At 36.6% G+C, this 22,663-nt stretch overlaps 1 protein-coding gene and 2 pseudogenes across 3 annotated transcripts; 2 read left to right on the top strand and 1 right to left on the bottom strand.

Moving 5' to 3' along the window:
- Window positions 1–625: 625 nt before the first annotated feature.
- On the bottom strand, window positions 626–2,435 carry LOC120217362 (annotated as a pseudogene).
- A 128-nt stretch (window positions 2,436–2,563) lies between these two features.
- LOC120217363 lies at window positions 2,564–3,019 on the top strand (annotated as a pseudogene).
- Window positions 3,020–16,345: 13,326 nt separating this feature from the next.
- Window positions 16,346–21,900, top strand: LOC120217614 (polyadenylation and cleavage factor homolog 4-like). 3 transcript variants are annotated; one of them, XM_039214693.1, is made up of 8 exons: window positions 16,346–16,901; window positions 16,983–17,084; window positions 17,184–17,441; window positions 18,339–19,142; window positions 19,562–19,837; window positions 19,949–20,473; window positions 20,557–21,105; window positions 21,601–21,900. In XM_039214693.1, exons 1-8 carry the CDS (start codon window positions 16,614–16,616, stop codon window positions 21,643–21,645), a joined length of 2,847 nt encoding a protein of 948 aa, XP_039070624.1. In that variant the 5' UTR covers window positions 16,346–16,613; the 3' UTR covers window positions 21,646–21,900. The 3 variants fall into 3 exon arrangements, with proteins under 3 accessions (XP_039070624.1, XP_039070625.1, XP_039070623.1); XM_039214694.1 differs by having other exon boundaries at window positions 19,562–19,825; XM_039214692.1 differs by having other exon boundaries at window positions 19,562–20,473.
- Window positions 21,901–22,663: the final 763 nt, after the last annotated feature.

Genomic DNA, 22,663 nt, shown 5'->3' on the forward strand with positions numbered 1-22,663 from the left:
TTGTTTAATGTGAGAAAGAAGCCATGGAATCAACAAACGTAAAAGGAGGAAATATAAAGAGAGAGATGAAAGAAATTTTATATTGAATATTGAATAAAACTCTGCTTCAACCTCATATAAAGGTATGGCTTATATAGCCCAAGTAAGCAGCAAATCATAACAAACTAATAACAAACTAAGTCCTAACTAATAACAAATACTAACTAATCTTTATTACTATTATAATATTCTCTCGACTTCTTCAACCTTCTTGATGAAAAGACAAACACTTGAAACAAAAGTGCGATACATCTTTCCGTTCGACTTGAATCGGAAGTGTCGATGCCTCCTTCCGTTCGACTTGAATCGAAAGTGCTGATGCCTCCTTCCGTTCGACTTGAATCGAAAGTGCTGATGCCTCCTTCCGTTCGACTTGAATCGAAAGTGTCGATGCCTCATTCCGTTCGACTTGAATCGGAAGTGTCGATGCCTCATTCCGTTCGACTTGAATCGGAAGTGTCGATGCCTCATTCCGTTCGACTTGAATCGGAAGTGTCGATGCTTCCTTCCGTTTGACTTGAATCGGAAGTGCTGATGTTTTCTTTCGTTCTTCTTATTCACCTTTATTTATTTCTTCTTCATCCTCTTATACGAGGTTGAGATACTTGGCCCTAATGAATTTCTCGAAAGAAGAATTTGGATTTCGAGCTAAAAACAGCTTTGAATTTGCTAATCTCAGGGCCTTGAATTCATTGAAATGCTTCCCCGGGTCTGTTTTCTGGGTTTAAGTTCTTTGCCGAGGCAAAAATCATGGAGATTGAAGCCTTCAAGCATTGTTCTACACGAAAAAGATTCAAATGCGAAGCACCTGTGATTTTGTTTAACGAAAACAACACCCGATTCAATGGCTTTAGCCGCTGCATCGAGATCCCAATTCGCTAACTCCATTTCCTTGATAATCAATTTCACGAAGCTATGAATCGATCGCAAAACTTTATGCAAAACTTGAATAAAATGACTCGGATTCAGCATTGAAATCTTGTTGATATTATCGAACATCGATAACGGCCCGCTAGTGTTTAATTTCTTCTACAGGGACTTGTTGAAAGCAAGGCGATCTTTGAACTGTTTATGGAGTGAATCAACCTCTGAACCTTCTACTTCAACGTCGGATTCTAGTTTCTTGATTATGATCTCGTAAGTCTTCTTCAAGCTTTGTTGTTCTTGAATTTCTGCAAGCATTAAAGTGATTTGAGGTGAAAGATCAAGCTCTCTCTTCAAGAACTTTCGCTTTAGCTCCGAGAGTGTTCTCAGTTCTTCAACGATGGCTTCATTAGCATCCTGGACAGTGCTATTGTTGTACGGGTTTTGCGCCATTTGAAGCTCTGCATAAGCAACTTTGATGGTTGTAACACTAGCGAAAATCTTCGCAACCAAAGCTTCCAACACAACTTTCTGTTTGGGATTTCCACGAGAAGAAATTTTCTGATCTGGATTTGAATTGTAATACTTGAATTTGTTATGTGATGGGAAAATGCAGATTCCAATACTATTGTTTGAAGAGAATTTTGTCGAGGACTTTAGGTTTATGACTTTGTGAACGGTTCTTGCGAGCTTGCTTTTATGGCTATGGTCGATGCCATTATTGTTGTTGTTAACATTGATGTGGTTAATGGTGGAGGCAATGTTGTTGTAACTTTTGCTTCGGCTGAAAACTGCTTTTGGTTCGAATGTTGGATCCCTTTTTCTTTTGAAAGACGACGAGGAATTAGAATGGATTGGAGGGGTAGAATGTTGTTTGGATCATGAGAAAATGAACTCAATCGTCGGTGCAACGGCGGAAGAAAAAACGACGCCAGGATCTTTTAGCGAATGATACCATGTGAGAATGCTGCCATGGAGGCTGAGAGTGATGAAAGCTGGTGGACTGAGATAACAAATGAAGAAGTAGGAAACTTAAAGATAGAGAGATGACAAAATGAAGATTTTATTGAACATTGAAGAAATACTCTGCATACAACCTAATACAAGTATGACTTATATAGCCCAAGTAACCAACAACCATAACAAACTAATAACAACTAATAACAAGCTAATAATAAACCATAACAAACTAATAACACTCTAACATTTTGTATCACACTTTCGTTTCAAGTGTTCGTCTTTTCATCAAGAAGGTTGAAGAAATCGGGAGAATATTAGAATATTAGAATGTTAATAAAGATTAGTTAGTATTTGTTATTAGTTAGGACTTAGTTTGTTATTAGTTTGTTATGATTTGTTGCTTACTTGGGCTACATAAGCCATACCTTTGTATGAGGTTGAAGCAGAGTTTTATTCAATATTCAATAGAAAATTTATGTCATCTCTATCTCTTTACATTTCCTCCTTTCACGTTTGTTGATTCCATGGCTGCTTTCGCACATGGTATCATTCACCGATAATCCTGCGGCCATCTTTATTTTGCTTGCGTTTGTTGTTGTTCTCTTTCTAAACACCGATCAGTAACGAGTCCTCAACCACCGTCCGTCGTTATTCACCGTCCGATTGTTTTTGTTTTCTTCATCGAAAATCCTTTGTTACCATGGGTCATACGCACAGTCGCGGTAAGGGTATTTTTGCCTCAACTCTGCCTTATAAGAGAACCCCACCAAGCTGGCTCAAGATCTCTTCTCAAGATGTTGAGGAAAACATTTGCAAGTTCGCAAAGAAGGGCTTGACCCCATCTTAAATTGGTATAATTCTTCGTGATTCTCATGGTATTGCCTATGTTAAGAGCATTATTGGAAGCAAGATCTTGCGTATCCTTAAGGCCTACGGTCTTACCCCTGAAATTCTTGAGGATTTATATCACTTCATCAAGAGGGTCGTTGTCATCCGCAAATATCTGGAGAGAAACAAGAAGGACAAGGATTCCAAGTTTAGGTTGATCCTTGTTGAGAGTATGATTCATAGGCTCGCCTGCTACTACAAGAAAACAAAGAAGTTTCCTTCTGTCTGGAAATTTGAATCTACAACCGCCAGCACTCTTGTTGTTTAAGCAACATTTGGCTCGTGCAATTTCTAGCTCATCTATGTCGGGTGTGGATGCTTTAATAGAGTTTGTTGCTGATGTCAATTTTTATTTTGTTTTAGATGTTGTTTTAGTTAATATTTGGTGCTTTGGTTCATTATTGCTCGTGTTATTCGTTCGTATTGTGATTTTTCTGCTACAAATTGTTGATGGTTTGATTCTAAGGTGACCATTGAGTGGTTCAGTTGGTGCATCTACTGTTTTGCTGGTTATGCATTTTTCTGTTCGGTTCTCCAATCATACAACAACTTTAAGGTGTTCATAGAGTATCTTTCATCACTTGTTACTTCTTCTCCAAACTTTGACATGGAACTTTGAGGCTTAACAGATAAGTTACCATAGAAGAAAATCTCTGGGGATGATTAAGAGTTTAACAACCTTGTCTTCCTTAACCAGACAAATTAGGATGTTTTCTTCCCCAAGAGAGGCTTCAGATTGCACCTTGGAGCTCGTAGCTTAACCGCCTTGCTTCCAACAAAAAGAAAGTCCCAATAAGTGAAGAGGAAGAGCAGTGAAGATGAAAAACAGCTCTTGAAAAGAAGAAGAAGAAGAAGAAAAGTTGAGGAAAGTTAAAGAAAGAATATGTTTTTAGGCGAAAGAGAATTTGTTCGGTAAATTGTTCATCGAGACTACAAGACGGTTGAATTCTAGCTTATTAAGTTTGAATTCTTTGTTTGATCAACTCTTTGATAGCAAGTTCATTTTGAAGAAAAATAAAAGGTTGAAAAGTAGAGTGAATGTTAGAGTGTTATTAGTTTGTTATGGTTGTTGGCTACTTGGGCTATATAAGTCATATTTGTATTAGGTTGTATGCAGAGTATTTCTTCAATGTTCAATAACAGCTTCATTCTGTCATCTCTCTATCTTTAAGTTTCCTCATTCTTCATTTGTTATCTCGGTCCACTAGCTTTCATCACTCTCAGCCTCCATGACAGCATTCTCACATTAGGGTTGTTAATTTTTTTTTGTGTAAAATGGAAAGGAATGATAGTTTAGGTACCCAAAAAAATCTAAAAAGAATTGGATACTAAAATGATAATTGAATATAATTAAGGGACTAGATTAAAATAGTGGAAAAAATAGACGGCTGGTGCAAGATGTAAAATATGGTGTTCCAGTTGGGAGAACATTGAATAGTGTAGTGTGAAATTGACATGGGAATGGTCACGTGAGGCTCAACATGTTGTCGTTTGGACCCCATGGGAGGGTGGGATTGTTTCAGTATAATTGTGGCTGACAAACGATCCCAACAGCCAATGAAATGTCTTATGGTCTTTGGCCGTGTGATACTGAAAACAATTCACCAACCCCTCATGGCTGCAAGTAGCCATATCAGTGTCCTTTGGGATGGTAAATTTGACCCTCAGGCATGGCCAACTACTTCAATAGAAAATCTGTAGGTAGAAGAGACTGTTATTATTTTTTAAGAAAATAACCTCAGTGACCAAAAATGTCTTATAATATACGATTTTAACCAACTTTTTTTGGATTTGCCAAAATGACCAACTAAATCGCAATGCGATCGATAATTCGCAACGCGATATCCGATATCGCAAATCAGTTTCCAGATTCGCAACGCGATTCTGACTATCGCATTGCGATTTTCCAAATTCACGTTGCGATTTTCCTAATTCGCAATGCGAATACGTAAATCGCAATGCGAATACGTAAATCGCAATGCGAATACGTAAATCGCAACGCGAATATGTAAATCGCAACGTGAATCTGACTATCGCAACGCGATTCTGACTATCGCAACGAGATTCTGACTATCGCAACGAGATTCTGACTATCGCAATACTGAATTTCAAATTCGTAACTCGATTTCTGAATTCGCAACAGGTTTTAGTTTCGCAACATAAATGTTTTGGGTATATAACTACGCAGCAGCAGTAACTCATAACCTAAATCCCTAAATCGCAACTCATTCCATCTCTATCTATCACTCTCTCCGGCGACATCCGTTCCTATATCCAACGACATCCTTCCCCATCCGGCAACAGGTTTTAGTTTCGCAGCTCGTTTGTTTAGTAAATTAATTTACAATAATGAAATCATCTAATGTTGATCATGTTTGGATAGATTTGTGTTTTGGAGGGTCATGGGAGAATGTTCATGGTGTTTTACAATATATGCCTTTACCCATGAATCTTCAACTAAAACTGTCATTAAAAAAGTTAACTTATGAAACTCTAATGTTACGTGTTGCAAATAAATTGAATTTAGAGCCCCTAAGTAGATTTAGGCTATTATATCAAAGAAATGATAAAGTTTATTTGTTAACCGACAATAAAGATGTTGAACGATTCATTGCTTACATTAGTGTTTCAAGTGATGATGTTACATTGTATGTTGTTGAACCTAGAAGTAGTGAAGTTTGGTCAGTAGCAGGTAGTAATCAACTAAGTTTTTCAACCCCAGTTTATTGTGCTCAAAATTTAATGGTTCCACCACAATTTCATCACCAAGCAAATATTGTTTCACCACATTTCCAATACCAAACACAATCTTAAAACCCACAACCTTTCCCTAATTCAAATCCCAATCAACTTTCAGCACCAAATTCCGATTTTCGTATTGACTAGTTAGACGATGATGAGCCAACAGAAAAAATTGTGAGTACTAGTCAGTATTCGAAATTTGATCTTGGTCAATACCCGGACTTTGATCTTGGTCAATACTCGGATTTTGATGATTTTTCAGAAGAAGAAACCGACCCTGCATGTAATGATTTTGATGTTGGTCAATACCCGAATTTTGATGATGAAACAACCTTTGCCGAGGAAGATGTTGTTGATGATAATGAGGAGGAAGTTAGGACTGTAAATAAACATGTTGAACATCCATTCTGTAATTCATATAACCTTAAAGAAGAAAAAGAAGAAGAAGAAATCCCCAAAGAAAAGTCCCCGAAGAAAATGCCACGAGAGTATAATTGGAATATGCCAGAATTACTTCAGATACCGGAAGAAGAGTTGGTAAAGATAGCAGTTGATTGTTACACAAAAATTATTCGTATCAAGAAAGATGATTGTTTTGATACAAAGGAAGATTTGAAGATAGCTTTGTATACGAAATGTGTAGAAGATGGCTATCAACTAAAAGTTAACAAATCAAGCAAAGATCGTTTCGAAACAAGGTGTATGATTGACAAAATCTGTACATGGCATATGATTGCAAAGAGAATAAAAGATTGCGAAATGTTTCAAGTTAGGACTTTTATTGATAAACATACATGTTCAAGAACCCAAGTTTTTCCTCACCATAGACAGGCAAACAAAAAAGGTGTTGGGTGGTTTTCTGGCTGAGTTAATGTTTTTGAATGGCAGGGTATATCGGGAACATGAAATTATGACTGACATGAATGCTCGGTTCAAGATTAGTATCTCATATTCTCAAGCTTGGAGAGCCAAATGTTATTCCTTGGAATTGTTGAGGGGGTCGCCAAAAGCATCGTTTGCCCAACTGCTGGCTTATTGTCACAATTTAAAGCTGAAAAATCCTGGGTCGGTAACTCATATCAAAACAGATAGAGATGGACGCTTTGAGTTGATGTTTATCGCCATTGGTGCTGCGGTTAGTAAATCAATATAATTTTGTTGACTCATTTTTGTTAGTTACATGCATTTCACATTTAAATGATTATATTTCTTGTATATATAATTTTGTAGATTCGTTCGTTTATTACTTGCATGCGCCCAGTTATTATAGTTGACGGAGCACATTTAAAAGGTCGATACCTTGGAGTAAACTTATTAGCAGTAGCCATGGATGCTAACAATGAGATACTGCCAATAGCTTACGGGGTTGGCAAATCTGAAACCTCTGATTCATGGACATGGTTTATGGGGCATCTTAAGGATTGCATAGGCCCTATTAGCAATCTGACAATCATATCCGATAGGGCAAACTCAATTGACAACGCTGTTAGAAGGTGTTTCCCAGATGCTTTTCATGTACTTTGTGGTGTTCATTTGTATAGAAATCTAAAATCAAGGTCTGCTGGTATAAAAAAATCACAAATAGACATACTGGAAGGCTGTAAAAAGCTTATCGGGAAGTGGATTTTAATAAGCATATAAATTGTTTAAGACGTGTTTTGCCTCAGTGTGCTCAAACACTAGAAGATGTCGGGTTTGAAAGATGGTCAAGAGTACATCAACTTGGAGAAAGATATGGTTTCATGACATCTAATAGTGCAGAATCAATAAACGCTCTAAGTCGTCATTCCCGGAAATTACCCATTACTATGTTAATGGAGTTTTTTCTAGCCTTCTATTCAACAGTGGTACTACAAGAAAAGAAACCATGCAGGTATTATTTCTTTAAATTTGTAACTTATCATATATTTTACTAAGTATTATTTATTTAAATTTACAGGAACATTGGAACATCGTGTTACACCATGGACTGAAAAAAAGATAACGAAACGTGTTGTGAAGTCAACGTCATGGAGAGTTGAACCATGTTCAAACACTTTGTTTGAAGTACTGGATAATAACTTAAATGGGCTTGTCGATCTAAATGCAAAAACGTTTAGTTGTATGAAATGGCAAACATCGGGTTATCCGTGTGGCCATGTTATAAAAGTTGATCTTCATCTAAACCAAGATGATTTAAGCGCATACGCTATGGATTGCTACACTACAGAAGTATATCCACAGACTTATGTCGAGATTATCTACCCTATTCCACATCCTTCTGAGTGGGACATACCAGATGACTTACAAACAGTTTTGCACCAGCCATGGACAGAAGGCTACCTGGCCGACCAAAAAGTCACGATCGTATACCGCCTAAGGGTGAAGAGAAGAAGAGATCGACATGTAGTCATTGCAAGGAAAGTGGTCATACAAGGTTGACATGTGGATCACCAGTGCCATCACAATCATCTTTTCCTCTACCAAAATATGGATCCTCATCAAAATCCCAATCACAATCGGCTTCACCTTTTGTGACTGTTAACTTAGGTGATTTTTAAATGCAAACGTTGTATTATGTGTATATTATGTGTGAACTTTTAACATTTTCAGTTAGGCATGTATTAGTAACTTGAGTTTGAACATTGCTATGATATGTTCAATTATTATCACTTATTAGACATTCATTTGACTATCGCAACGCGGAAATCGCAACGCAAATATGACTATCGCAACATGGAAATGACTATCGCAACGCGAAAATGACTATCGCAACGAGAGAATCGCAATGCGAAATGAAAATCGCAACGAGAGAATCGCAATGCGAAAATGAAAATCGTAACGCGAATTTAGTTTCGCGTTGCGATTTTCATTTTCGCATTGCGATTCTCTCGTTGCGATTTTCATTTCGCATTACGATTCTCTTTTTGCGATAGTCATTTCCGCGTTGCGATAGTCTGTTTTCCATTCAACATAATGCAGATTAAAATCAACAAATCAACTATTACATTTCAATCAATTAAACAAGCACAAATAATAATTATGTACACATCAATTAAACAAATCAACATTTACAAATCATCTTTTACAAATCAATTAAACAATCAAAAAATAATAATAAGAATTATTTCCTCATCAATTATTGAATCAACTTTTGCACCCATACATTCATTTCACGCAGCTCACTTCAGGATTAACCTGCAGAAACCAAACATTGAATCAACAACACTTTCTACACATCTAAAACCTACAAACAACAAATTATTGAATTCTAGCTACTTAACCAAACATTTTCAAACCAAAAAGAGTATATGTTTAACAACACTTGCATTTGACTTACAAATTGTTTATGGACACTTTCATAACGCGGATGCAGGTAGGCAGCGTCTCGCATATATCGTTCTAGCCATAAAATGCCGAAACCACAAGCCTACTGTACCTCTATCTCTATCGGTGGGAGGTAGAAACTGTGTACTTCCTGTCGTCAAACGCTCCAAGCACATGCATACGAGAGGACCACAATCCCCTCTGGCTTCCTTCGTTTGTTGTGGCGCGGTCTCGTCTCTGATAACTGTAACATTGAACTTCTTTGGCTTCTTGTTTCCAGAATTAGTCCAATAATTAATTGTATCCAAGAATTTAGCCAAATGAGAGCTCCATCCCTTAATAATATATCTCAAATCAGATAATGATATGTAATTTATCATGCTGTCATATACTATTGTCTTTAGGGATGGGAGCTGAAGCTCGACGAGAAGCCAATGAGTACGTTCCAAAACAGGGATAAACACCTGCATCAAAATGTAATAATTCAAATTGTGCACTTATTTATGAACACCTTTAAAATATTTAAACAAATAAATACTAACCTTATCGACCTCCCACCATGCAGGATAAAGTTTAGCTTGTCCATTAGCCAACACATATGATTCATGTCGTTGATTCTTCAAGTGAACTACGTGAAAAGACGTCGGCATAATTGTATATCGTGTTTTTTTTTAATATTTTTCTTCAATTTCCTTACAATTAGAAGACGTGTCACCCATGCATCAATATGCTGTTTTACAAAAAAAAAGACATATATTAGTGAATTACATAAATTTTAAAAAAAAAATAATCAAACTGAAATATAAGAAGAAATATAAGACTTACCCCCCATCGAAATAGCCGTTATCTTCAACCCCTAATAATACACCCCACCAAGACCGTTCAATCAACAAATGCATATCATCGTTGAGTTTGTATATGTCAGCGTAACACCCTTGGCTCCGCTCATGTAGATAAAAATCAACTGCGGTCTTAGCCCAAAGGGTATTATCCAGAATTGTTTCCGGTAGTTGTTTCCTCTCCACTTCATCTGCCGGAATGGTACTGGCCGGTAACTTATACGAAAACCAACATTCATCCATCATGTCCGGCACGTGAGGGGGCTTCTCAATAATTCGATATATTACGCCGTGTGAATCGGGCTCTAGAATGTTGGGAGGGACCTCTTCAACGATGACAGTGGCCTCTTGAACGGTGGGAGGGGACTCTTGAGGGATGATAGGGGCCTCTTGAACGATAGGGGAGGCCTCTTGAATGATGACAGGTGAGTCGGGCTTTTTCTTACGGATTCTTCATACTATTGGGGTGAACGGAGACGTAATGGCACGCGCATGCTGTCTGATGCGTGAACTCCATCTTACAAGAAAAATCCGACGTAGAGCATCCACCTTAGCAGGCCACTAAAAATAAATTAATATATAAATTAGTAAAAAAACAGACATGATATTAAACAGTGAAAACAAAGACAAATATATTTCAAACTTGCACGGTATTCACCCAAGTCATTATTATATCATTGTTCACAAAATGCATCAGATAACATTCCAGAAGTAAGCACTTATATAAACATTTAAAAGGACAACATATAGGTTTAGTGCAGGTTCAATGACAACATAAAGAGTAGTAGTTTATTCTTGAAACTTAAATTTTTAACACTGTTAAGTTAGTATTTGTCTTTTGGTTGAAGTAATGAAATTCATTCAAGTTTCAATTTGCAGAAGAAGAATAGAATATGAAACTTAAAATCGCAACGCGAAAATGACTACCGCAACGCGAAAATGACTATCGCAATGCGAAAATGACTATCGCAATGCGAATTTGACTATTGCAACGAGAGAATCGCAATGCGATTTTCATTTCGCATTGCGATTCTTTCGTTGCGATAGTCAAATTCACATTGCGATAGTCATTTTCGCATTGCGATAGTCATTTTCGCGTTGCGATTTTGTTGTTGCGATTTTCATTTCGCATTGCGATTCTCTCGTTGCGATAGTCATTTTCGCGTTGCGATAGTCATTTTCGCATTGCGATAGTAAACTATTCTTCTTCTGCAACATGAATGGATTGCATTACTTCAACCAAAAGACAACCAAAAACAAATACTAACTTCACATGGTTAAAGAATAAACAGTTAAACAGTTAAACAGTATTGGCAGCAACCGAATGAATTTACTAAGCAATCTAAGTGAAATTACGAGTAAATTTATCATCAAGTTAAATATGAAAAATATTAAACTTACCTCGTTGCGTAGAGTATGAACCTCGTTCTGCAACGATGCTACAATCTCACGTAGAGCTGCTACCTCACCACGTAAAGTAGACACCTCAACACGCCATGCACCATTGTCATCGCGTAAAGTACCGACCTCCTCACGCAAGGCATTGACCTCATTACGTAACTCCCCTAACTCATCCCGTGGAGGTGGAGGTGAAGAACAGGGAGATAAACGTCGTGGCATCTTTGCCGGTCGCCTATCATGAGGTGATGGTGGAGAATAGGCTCGATGATGTGACAGAATAGGTGGTGAATCTCGTTGTGGAGGTGTATATTCGGGTCGATCAGGTGATGGCTCTCGAAGTGGTGGCTGCTCATCATCCGTGCTATCAAAAAAACGCTTACTAGCTTGCCACCAATCAGTGGTAAGCTCAGCTTCCGTGGGTGTCAGCCTCTGTAATGGAGTGTTGGCCTCCTAACAATATAAAAGCTCAAACAAAGTTAAACGTGTACTAGTAATAACTTGTTTATAAACATATGGTAGTATTTGTGTTAACATACATTATTTATTGTAGTATACGGTAGTAAATCTTCCCATTGCTGCAAGGACCGTTTCCTCTTCCAGGAAATAGCCCTAGGAATATCATTAGAAGTTTTTAATGCATATGTCTGCATGGTGGGAAAGGCCTCAAATATCCAAATCTACAAACAATATAATAACAAACATTAGTAATTGTTAAAGAATTAATTATAATTTTGGAAACATTATATAAAAATTATTACCTTAAAGGCCCAAATAAAGCCTGACAAAGTGTATTTGGAACCATCGCCACGCAAACTTTTTCTATCATCAAAGGCAGACGACAACTTATTCCATGTAGCTTTCCATAGATACGAACCCCACGGAAATAGGTTTCATGCATTTAGGTCCTCTAACAATTTAATTAGATCATTAGGAATAGGTTGTCGGGCCTCTCTGCCTAAAAAGCCGGCTTGCAAAAGTATTAAAAGGCATACTCGGACAACATCGACGTCATCCATCCGAGTAAAACCATCTTATTCAATAATCTCGTCAAGTCTTCCACGTGTAAATTCGGCTTCTCCGTTGACAGCTCAGGAAAAACCCGGGAAAACCATGATAGGTGGGTAATATGTCTAGTGTACCGATCTACATCATCGTGTCTGAAGCGTAGACCGGTGATTAAGCAAAACTCCTCCCACCCAAAACACGTATACGCCGGTGGAAAATCAAACCATATCTCTTCATCACGACGTTGTCTCTGGTAGATCGCTAGTCATGGTTTGAAGAAACAGATGGGTCAACATAGCATCTCCACCCGGATGTTGTACTTTCAGCCATGGCCCGAAGCAAGTATCCTTAAATATTTTTCTTTGTGCAGGTGAAAGCTTCGATGCAATTGTTTGGCCAGGCTTACTTTATTTCTTAAGGTCAGTTGAGCCGAATAAAAGTTCTGCAAAAACAATAAACATACCAAGTTAGATATACCAAAAACTACACTGTGAAGATATAACAAGAACAATAAACATAAAGAGTAGTAGTTTATTCTTCAAACTTAAATTTGTAACACTGTGAATTTAGTATTTGTCTTTGTTTTTTTGTTGAAGTAATGCAATTCATTCAAGTTTTAATTTGCAGAAGAAGAATAGTTTCTGAAATTTAAAATCGCAACACGAAAATGAAAATCGCAACACGAAAATGACTATCGCAACGCGAATTTGACTATCGCAATGCAAGAATCGCAACGCGAAATGAAAATCGCAACGACAGAATCACATTGCGATAGTCATTCTCGGTTTCAAATACTAAAATTGAAAGAAACTTGAATGGATTGCATCACTTCAACCAAAAGACAAAACAAAGACAAATACTAACTTCACAGGGTTAAAGACTAAACAGTTTAGCAGTATTCGCATTGCGATTTACGTATTCGCATTGTGATTTACGTATTCGCATTGCGATTTACATATTCGCATTGCGATTTACGTATTCGCATTGCGAATTAGGAAAATCGCAATGCGATAGTCAGAATCGCGTTGCGAATCTGGAAACTGATTTGCGATACCGGAGATCGCGTTGCGAATTATCGATCGCATTGCGATTTAGTTGGTCATTTTGGCAAATCCAAAAAAAGTTGGTTAAAATCGTATATTATAAATCATTTTTTGTCACTGAAATTATTTTCTCTTATTTTTTTTATAAGAAGAGGAGGTCTTGTTAAAATTTGTTATTATTTTTTGAAGTTATGAATTCATATAATTGTATTTATAAGTTCGTGTGTATTGTAAATAGTTAAAAGAGATTTTGAATTAATACTATTTGAATTAATACTACTCTTACAATTGTCACATATTATTAAAAAAATTAATATGATATTTGAAATAATTTTTATTTTCGGACATTATATAATAATTATTAAAAAGTTTTAGTTTTGCTATTTTTCCTTGACCATTGTTTTTTTATCTTTGTGATCTACGATGATCGCCAATCGTCGATATTTATTATTATTTTTATTTTATTATGACAAATAATTATTTTTTAATTTTTAATAACTATGTATTTATGACATGTTTTTTTATGTCTTTATGATTCATTTACAATCGTTTGGTTGTTGTTTTCATTTATTTATTTTATTAGAGTTGATTTGATATCGTCATGATTTATTAAGATGATGTTTATTTGTTTTTATATTGATATTCCTTTCTTTAGACTAACTGACTAGATTTGGATATGCGGTTTACGTTCGTAAATAATTTTTTCACGTCAATCGACTTTGATTTGTGGTTTGTCAATTATCTTTTAATAGCTTGATCTCATTTTATGGTTCATTTATTAATGCGTTCAGATTTGTTCGTATCTATCTCTTGCTAAAGTTTATTTGGTTAGGTTTTGTAACTTTTTTTCTTGTATAGGCATTGTGTGATCTTAAGTGGCTAGTTTCTTGTGTTATTGATTATAGGAAAATATGATTATTATGTGTTTAGTTTACGAGTGACTGTAAATTTTTATTTTGATAGGGATATTTTCTATTTTTAATAAAATTAGTTGTTTCTATTAAAAAATAATTATTAAAAAATGAAATTACATTACAATTGAATGATTAATTACTTTTCAAACCATTTAAGAGTCAGAATTAGATAGTTTTACTCACATAAATTTTATGTTTGCTTAATTAAATGAACAGGTTTAAAAAGAAATATGCGTTTGGTTTGTTTATGTTCACAAACAACCTCGTTTATTAGTTTATTTATAAGATCATTTATTAAAGTTAATATTATTCTTGTAAAATATACTTAAAAACATTTATATTTATTTTATTTACTCATAATAATTAATATTAATATTTGATTATTTTATATCCAAAAAATAAGAAATAAGTTTTTTATTCTGTTACTATTCACGAGAGAATAACACTAAGGAACACTCCATTTAACCATTTAGGTCGTTTGATGTGTTCTTTATTAACACTTTTTTTTGATAAATTCTAAATTTAATCTTAATCTTACCTAGAGGAGAGGGAAAGAGAGACTCTAAGAGAAGAAAAGAGAAACTTGCAAGTTTCTTTTATTAATTATCATCATGATAATTTTAAAAATAAATTAATGAAATTAAATGAAGGAGATTTAATAATTTAAATAATTTAACGTATAACACCATCACTAAATTTTTAAATCACTTTACTTGCTGTTACTGTCGTCGAAAAAAGTTAATGTGACAGGTGAATATATTTCAACACTATTCATCTTCTTCATCACTAAATAATGCTCGAAACATTAATGTTATGACCGTATGACATTCTTTCGATGGTTGTCACTATTAAACAATCCAGTTATATTTATAGTAGGTGAAAATAGTTTTTCCCCCTCTAAAGTATATTTTCTTAGAGCATTTGATGAGACAGAAGCATTACAGGATCACTGTTTAACATTTAAGTGAATAATTTTGGACATGTTGCAAGCCGTGCAACAGTGAGTCTGGTTGATTCACACGATGATCATTGATTTCTCCTGATTATCAGGAGAAAATGAGTTTGATGATTTCCATATTTGGTTTAGGGTTGCCCTTCAGCTGCCCTCCCTCCTTAAGTTCTTGCATACTCCACGTCCTCCACGATTGCCATATTTGCTTCGCGACATAGATGGGGCTCGCTTTTTGCTCGACAATGTTATGTTTGATGATTCTAATCTCTCTCTCTTTCCGATGGTTCATTTAGTTTATTTTACTCTTCATCATTTTCTTCATCTCACGAATCATTAACTGTGATTCTCTACTCAAATTAGAAGGAGGGGTTAATCTTATATGATCATCGCAACCACAAATTTCTCATTAATAATGCTCGATGTTGTCATGGTTTTCATTTGCAGCACTGTAACTTGAACTGTTTTGACATGTATAGGGTTATAATTTGTTGTTTTATGGCTCTGGTATGTCAGTTTACTGGTGGTGTTCTTACCATACACGAGTGATTTAGAAGGGGTCGTGACCATGGGCTGGACGTAGTTGCCTTTCTGCTTGAGGAGTTGGATATGATGTGATGTTTGCAGTTGATTTTCCCTTCGCTGTGCTATGCAGTTCGATACGATCAAGGTAATGGTGCATCCTCCATGGGCACACTTGAACCAATTCTCTCAATCGGATAATGGTGCTCTTATGGTTTACTGTCCCATTCGCAGCAACCCTCTCAATTGGATATGCAGTATTGGTCTTGCATTTTTCTCGGGTGCACTCAAACAAATTAAACACTTTTGTTGTATCCTCATTTTCATTTTGTGTTTCGGGTTTCACAACACTATGTTGTTTTGAACGTGTTGTGAATTGTTTAAAAAAAATTAAATAAGATATTATCTTATAATCATTTCAGACCAATAAAATAAATAAAAAATCAAGATCATAAAAAAAATTATCCATTTCATCCTAATGTCTATATCATTCTCCCAAAATTTTCGATTATTATTTTAATAAATTTTATAATTTTTAAATTCATACTCTTGTACGTAAAATTCTATATCGGTCTAAGTATTATGAAAAATTTTATTATCAAATGTCAACTTATAAACTAATTTCTACGTAATCTTATTACAAGTTTTCTGGGCCCTTTGATTTATGATTATTCTCTGTACCCATGCTCCACAAAAAATCAGTTGTATGCCAATTAATAACCTCCACGTCACAGGATATCTTGTGGACCCCATATTTTTCCCCAGAAACTTCCTTTTGTTTCAACCGTGGATTAAACCAAATCTAGAGATGTTTTTTTTCTTACATAATAATAATTAATATTATTATCTTCTCTCATCTCAGGAAAAGAAAAAGTAAAAGAATAGGAAAACGAGAAGTACCAGACTCATATTTGTAACACCCTAAAACAGCATCCGTTTCTCGTTCGATGCTGGCAACAAAAACCCTAATTTAATCCTCATCGATTCACGATGTGCCGCAACTCCTGATCCCTTCGCCATTCCGGCTAATCTTTTCTCTGATGCATGTGTGGAATCGGAGAAAATCGTACTTTCCCGAAGAAAACCCTAGAATTTTCTCATCATTTCCCTCTAAACCAATAACAACAGTAGCAAAAACGGCATGGCCATATCCAATGAACTAGCGCAAAAGCAACTGCCGTCAATATCGGAACGGTTCAAGGCTTTATTGAAGCAACGGGAAGATGAACTCAGGGTTTCCGGATGTGTTGCTGATGACGATTTAGGGGCAACGCTGACTACGGAGGAGATTGTTCAGCTTTACGAGATTGTGTTATCGGAACTTACTTTTAATTCAAAGCCGATAATTACTGATCTCACGATCATTGCTGGTGAACAGCGAGAGCACGGCGAAGGCATTGCCGATGCTATTTGCGCCCGAATTATTGAGGTTAGTTAAAATTAGGTTTTACGTTGTAGCTGCTTAGTGATTTGGACATTTAAAAATTATTTTCAAGTTTATTGCTTTCAGGTTCCAGTAGAGCAGAAACTTCCTTCTTTATATCTATTAGATAGCATTGTGAAAAACATTGGCCGAGAATATGTTAGGTATTTCTCTTCCCGTTTGCCAGAGGTGAGTCAATGGCAATATTTTTTATAAAGTTCATTTCTTTACCATTAGTTTGATGTCGAGTATATGTTTAGTTAGTTATTTCGGTTTTCATTTTCTTAGGTATTTTGTGAGGCATACAGGCAAGTTAATCCTAACATGCATCCTGCAATGCGTCATTTATTTGGCACGTGGTGTACAGTGTTTCCGCCTTCTGTCCTCCGTGAAATCGAGACGCAGTTACAATTTTCTCAACTGGCAGGCCAAAAATCGTCTACTGTAACTTCCCTGCAGACTTCCGAATCGCCTCGTCCAACACATGGCATACATGTTAATCCTAAGTACTTGCGGCAGTTGGAACAACAGTCAGGTGCAGATAGTGTAAGCGATGAAAAACTCCATTCTTTTTATCCTCTGTTTTATTAGTAGATGACTAGATTCTTACACATTGCTCTATTCTGTAGTTGTATGCACATGCACTATTTAGGATATTACTGCAAATCATGTTTTCTTTTGAAAATTTCTTTGAATTAGATGCTTCTTGCAGTTATAGATCCTTCTTGACAGAACTGCTTTTGGTACTTAAGGAAAGTGGTAAAAGATGAATTATATTTTGATCACTGGGGATCTGCTGGAATGAGGGTTAGAGTTGCGGGGATGTTAAGGGAAATCGATATATTAAAATTTCTTTCTGTTAAGTTATTTGCTGAGAATTAGTTGGAACATCGTTATGAGATGAGAGTCTTGACATATGCCTTCAGCAAGTGAAAATACACCTTTTATTATCAGTGTTGGTAAGTAGCATGATATCAGGTTTTTTAGTTCTAGAACTTCAAGAGAACAATGGAGATGAAGAGCAAGCAATCTATAAGTCCAATTACTTTAAGAAACTTGCAAATCTAAAATCTAGATCTATTGGAACAACTGGGCCATTAACTTATTATTCTTATTTTGAGGGAATGCGGTGGGAAAGGTTTATTGTCTTTTCCATTGTGCTTATATGGTTTTGGTGATTAAATTTTCCTTTTCCCTTCCTGTTCCTTTCCAACTTTGTGTTGAGCATTGTGCTTCTTTTCCTTGTTAAATTTTGTTTAAAATATCTTTCTTTTGACACGAATTATATGCTTTTTTGCTATTGATTAGGATTGTTAGCTTTGACTGATAAGCATGTTGGGAAATCTTTTTGGAAATATGTTTGTCCTGTCACTGTACATGCATTTTTATGTGCTTGCTTTGTACAGAATAGCATCTGAAGTGTGATGTTCTCAATCATCGCAGAATACTCAGCATGTAAGAGGCATGTCTTCCAGTCAAAAATTGTATGGTCAAAAACATAACATTGGATACGATGAATTTGATTCTGATCATACCGAGGTTCCATCCTCACATATTGGTGTGCAAAGATTGAGCTCAACTGGAAATGTTGGGCGTACTTCTGTTGCAATAGGCGCTAACAAGCCACAACTTTCTTCAGCTTCCAGAGTTTCAAGACCCTTCTCATCATCGACGACTGGATCTGATAGACTTATATCATCAGAAGTTGATGATCTGCCATCAGATGATTCTCCTAGAAGGTTTGCTGAGATAGCATCTCCATCTCGGCCTGGCTTTGATTTTGGATGTAGAAGAGGAACCATCAGAGATGATGAAACAAGAGAGTGGCAGAAGAAGCACATGTATGGAGATTACCGTAATTCTTCCGAAAGTTCTTTGAATGCATACAAGCTTAGTAATGGAAATGAGCGCCAAACACTCAGGGCTTTAATAGATGCATATGGTAATGATAGAGGACAAGGAAGGTCTAACAAGAAGCCTGTACAGGTTGAGCGGCTGGATGTAAATGGATTGGGAAATAAGGTGGCTCCAAGATCATGGCAGAATACTGAAGATGAAGAATTTGATTGGGAAGATATGAGCCCAACATTAGCAGATCGAAGGAGCAATGAATTTTCAGTGTCATCTGTTCCAGCTTTTGGAAGCATTGGAGCAAGACCTGCCGGAGTAGAATCTAATAGTAGGAGCAGTCGCACCCTTGTTGATGATTCTTCAGCAATTCCTGAAGATGCAGTTTCTTCCCTGAGTGTATGCTAGTTCAACTTTTATCTGTTCCTTTTGTTGTTAAGCATCCTCGTTTAGTATTAATACAACTCAAGATATATATGTACTCAGAAAAGCTTGCTTCCTCTCCCTCTCTTTTCTACTTATGTAGACTGGTGGATATTCTGGTTTTCATCGCAGGTGATATTTTCTATCACCGACCTCTAACTTAATTTTTTTTTGTAGTTGATTCGAAAATAAAATCATGAGGATTTGTGTCCTGGTGCAGCCTGTTTGGTGTTCTATGCTTTCCATTTCTGTTGTTTAGTCCATTCTGGATTTCCAGACACTGTTTTCTTTTATCAATTTATAGATTTGCGGTGTCTTTCTTATGTATTTGACACTTATGCAGTCGGTTGATATACTCCATTTTACATTTACACATTTTAATATGTTTTTTGCAGTCTGGTCGTGGATTAAATCAGATTCAATATTCGCGTTGTCCTCAGGATGCTTGGAGTTCCTCGTACTCTTTTTCCCAGTCATCACATCCCCTTCATGCCAAAGGAAGAGGAAGGGATTTCCAAATGCCCTTTTCAGCTCGTGGTATATCCTCCTTACGTGGGGACAGCATTGTCTCTCCTGCTCTTGTGCCAAGATCTGCTTCTTCTAGCCTTGACACTGTTACTGTTGGAGCCCAGCCGACCATTTTACCAATGACAACTGGGGTTTGGCCTCCAGTAGATGTTCATAAATCTCAGCCACCGACTGTGCACTCTAACTCTTCATTGCAGCAGCATGGTAGGAGTCATTTTGATTCACCGAATCCTATCAATCCTGTCATGAATCAGGGTCAAAACAAACATCCATATATGCCTGAACAGTTTGATGGTCTTGAAAGCAAAGATCAAAGCTTGATAACGGCAACACAAGTTCCTGGACAACGTTCTGCATTGCAACAACAACGAAACTCATTGCATGGTACTTTGCACCCACACTTTCCTCGTGATGTTCGTGATGGTTTCCTTTCATCTGCAACTGGACCTTTACCTCCTCGCTTATTGGCACCATCCTTGAATCATGGTCACGCTCCCCAAATGCGTGGTGCTGTTATCAGTATGGTCCCATCTAACCCAATGCTTGTTGCTCAGCCTCCTTTATCGATCCCAAATATGCCCCCTGGCTCGTTACATTTTCAGGGGGGAGCCATGCCACCTCTCCCTCGTGGTCGTCCTCCGGCATCTCAAATGATGCCTGCCTCTCAAAATGCAGGTCCACTGCTTCCTAACCAACCTCAGGGTGGTGCATTTACTGGTTTGATTAGTTCCCTCATGGCTCAAGGTTTGATTTCATTGACGAATCCAACTCCCGTACAGGTACTTGTTTAGATGAGGTTCTTCTGTGGTGTATATTTTTCCTGTCAATGAAATGAATCTCAGTGAAGCAATTTATTTTGTAGGATTCTGTGGGCCTTGAGTTTGATGCAGACCTCCTCAAGGTGCGACATGAGTCTTCTATAAGTTCTTTATATGCTGATCTTCCAAGGCAGTGCACAACATGTGGCCTTCGGTTCAAGTTCCAAGAGGAGCATAGCACTCATATGGATTGGCATGTGACAAGAAATCGGATGTCTAAGAACCAGAAGCAGAAACCTTCCCGGAAGTGGTTTGTGAGTGGTAGTATGTGGCTTAGTGGTGCGGAAGCGTTGGGAACTAATTCAGTTCCTGGGTTTTTCCCTACTGAGGACATTGTAGAAAAGAAGGATGATGAAGAATTGGCAGTTCCTGCTGATGAAGATCAGAGCATATGTGCTTTATGTGGTGAGCCTTTTGATGATTTTTATAGTGATGAAACAGAGGAGTGGATGTATAGGGGGGCTGTCTACATGAATGCACCCAATGGATCAGTGGAAGGCATTGATAGATCACAGTTAGGTCCCATAGTGCATGCTAAATGCAGGTCAGAATCTAGTGTGGTTCCTCCTGAAGATTTTGTAGGATATGATGGGGTATGTATTTTTATTTTTACATCTAAATTGCATTGCCATATTTATTTCCCTTTCGCTAATATTATCTTTTAGTATATCATTTCTGTTATTTCATTATATTCAATGTTCAGGCTGAAATGCGATTTTTGTGTATATCTTGGAAAGAAGATTTGTTGTGGAATTGAATAATGATCATTTTTAGAAGTGAACATGGGTGGGATACTTATAGTTTATATATTTTAGCATTACATTGTGGGAGCTTGATCGGTAGGGTGAAGTGAGACAAGATTTTATCTGGCTTATTTGTTTTCAGGAATACAAAAATTTACCTTGAGTTATACCTCAAGACTATAATTGCACGTAGGGCTTCTTGTTTCCTGCAATTATAGACATGTTTTGATCATCGTATTCTTTGCTTTTCTAAATGCTGCTGGGAGGATGCCTTGACGGTCTGAGTTATGTAAATATATATATCTAGTTCATTTTGTCTTATATTTTTCTTCTCGTTACTTGCAGGGAAATCCTGAGGACAATACTCAAAGAAAAAGATTGCGGAGTTAATCTTAGTAGATTGGCGTCTAAGCTTGTATAACTTGGTTTGAGTTTCATGTTAGTGGTATGCTTTTTCTAGGTTTTATGTTAATGCTGGTCCATGTAGTAGCTTGGCTACATGCCAAAACCTTGTACGTGTATAGTTGAACTTGTACCATGCACATTATCTTGCGGCAAAAGAGGTTATAGATTCCCTCGGAGCCTAAATTTTGTTGCATTCTCCTTGTTTCTTTCCTGCAAAAACATCCAGAGGAACATTTTAAACATTCTTTTATGAGTCAACACGGCTAGGCATCTTAAACATGTTATATGGGGAGCATTGCTTTGTTCTGTGTTTCTTTGTTTTTGTTCTTTTTTGGTACCCTTGTGATATTCTGCAGGGCTGCATGGAAAGCTTCAATTTGCAGATGCTGTTAGAAGGGCTCTCTAATTGAAGCAGCAAAAGAATACAGATTCAATGCCTTTACCCTTGGGATTTGAAATCTTTATGTAACCTCCAAATTGGTTGTGAGATTTGGTTAATTTTGTTTCTGAAATCATGTGTACCGAATTGTTGAATTTATCTTGTTTTGTTTCTTATGGACCTCCATTAAAATATTGGTCTCCTTTTGTTCTTTTTATGGCTTTTGGCGTATGTATGAACAAATCGGTTCATTTATGTTAGATTACTACACACTATTTAGGTCTTTCCGTATCTAGGATTTCACGTTTTGGCTTCAGGTGGAATGTAATCTTGTAATATGTCAAAAATTTTATAACTCTGGTTCTAAAAGAGAGCATTTCATTTATTTGATTATCAAATAACTTCAAAGTTTAAAAAAATTGTCTCGTTGCTTAAAATTTGAAAGCTCATTTCTAAATTATCAATTAACATTTACAAGTTTCAAAAGTTTTAATCTCTGATCTCTCTCTAGAAATTTAACTAGTCCTTGTAGTCTACACTGATGGTCGATACCGCCCGTCGTCCACCATCGATGACGACTGAATGCTACCAAACTTTATTAATCGATTTGTCCCAATGCCTTGA

Source organism: Hibiscus syriacus, unplaced genomic scaffold, assembly GCF_006381635.1.
Source record: "Hibiscus syriacus cultivar Baekdansim isolate YM2019G1 unplaced genomic scaffold, ASM638163v2 tig00110187_pilon, whole genome shotgun sequence".
Lineage (NCBI taxonomy): Eukaryota > Viridiplantae > Streptophyta > Magnoliopsida > Malvales > Malvaceae > Hibiscus > Hibiscus syriacus.

What these genes read in the sequence shown, in the direction of transcription:
- LOC120217614 (XM_039214692.1), top strand. Translation starts at nt 16,614, where the DNA reads ATGGCCATATCCAATGAACTAGCGCAAAAGCAACTGCCGTCAATATCG. An exon ending in TTTGCGCCCGAATTATTGAG is followed by an intron (nt 16,902 to 16,982) that starts GTTAGTTAAAAT and finishes TATTGCTTTCAG; the next exon opens with GTTCCAGTAGAGCAGAAACT. An exon ending in ATGCAGTTTCTTCCCTGAGT is followed by an intron (nt 19,143 to 19,561) that starts GTATGCTAGTTC and finishes TGTTTTTTGCAG; the next exon opens with TCTGGTCGTGGATTAAATCA.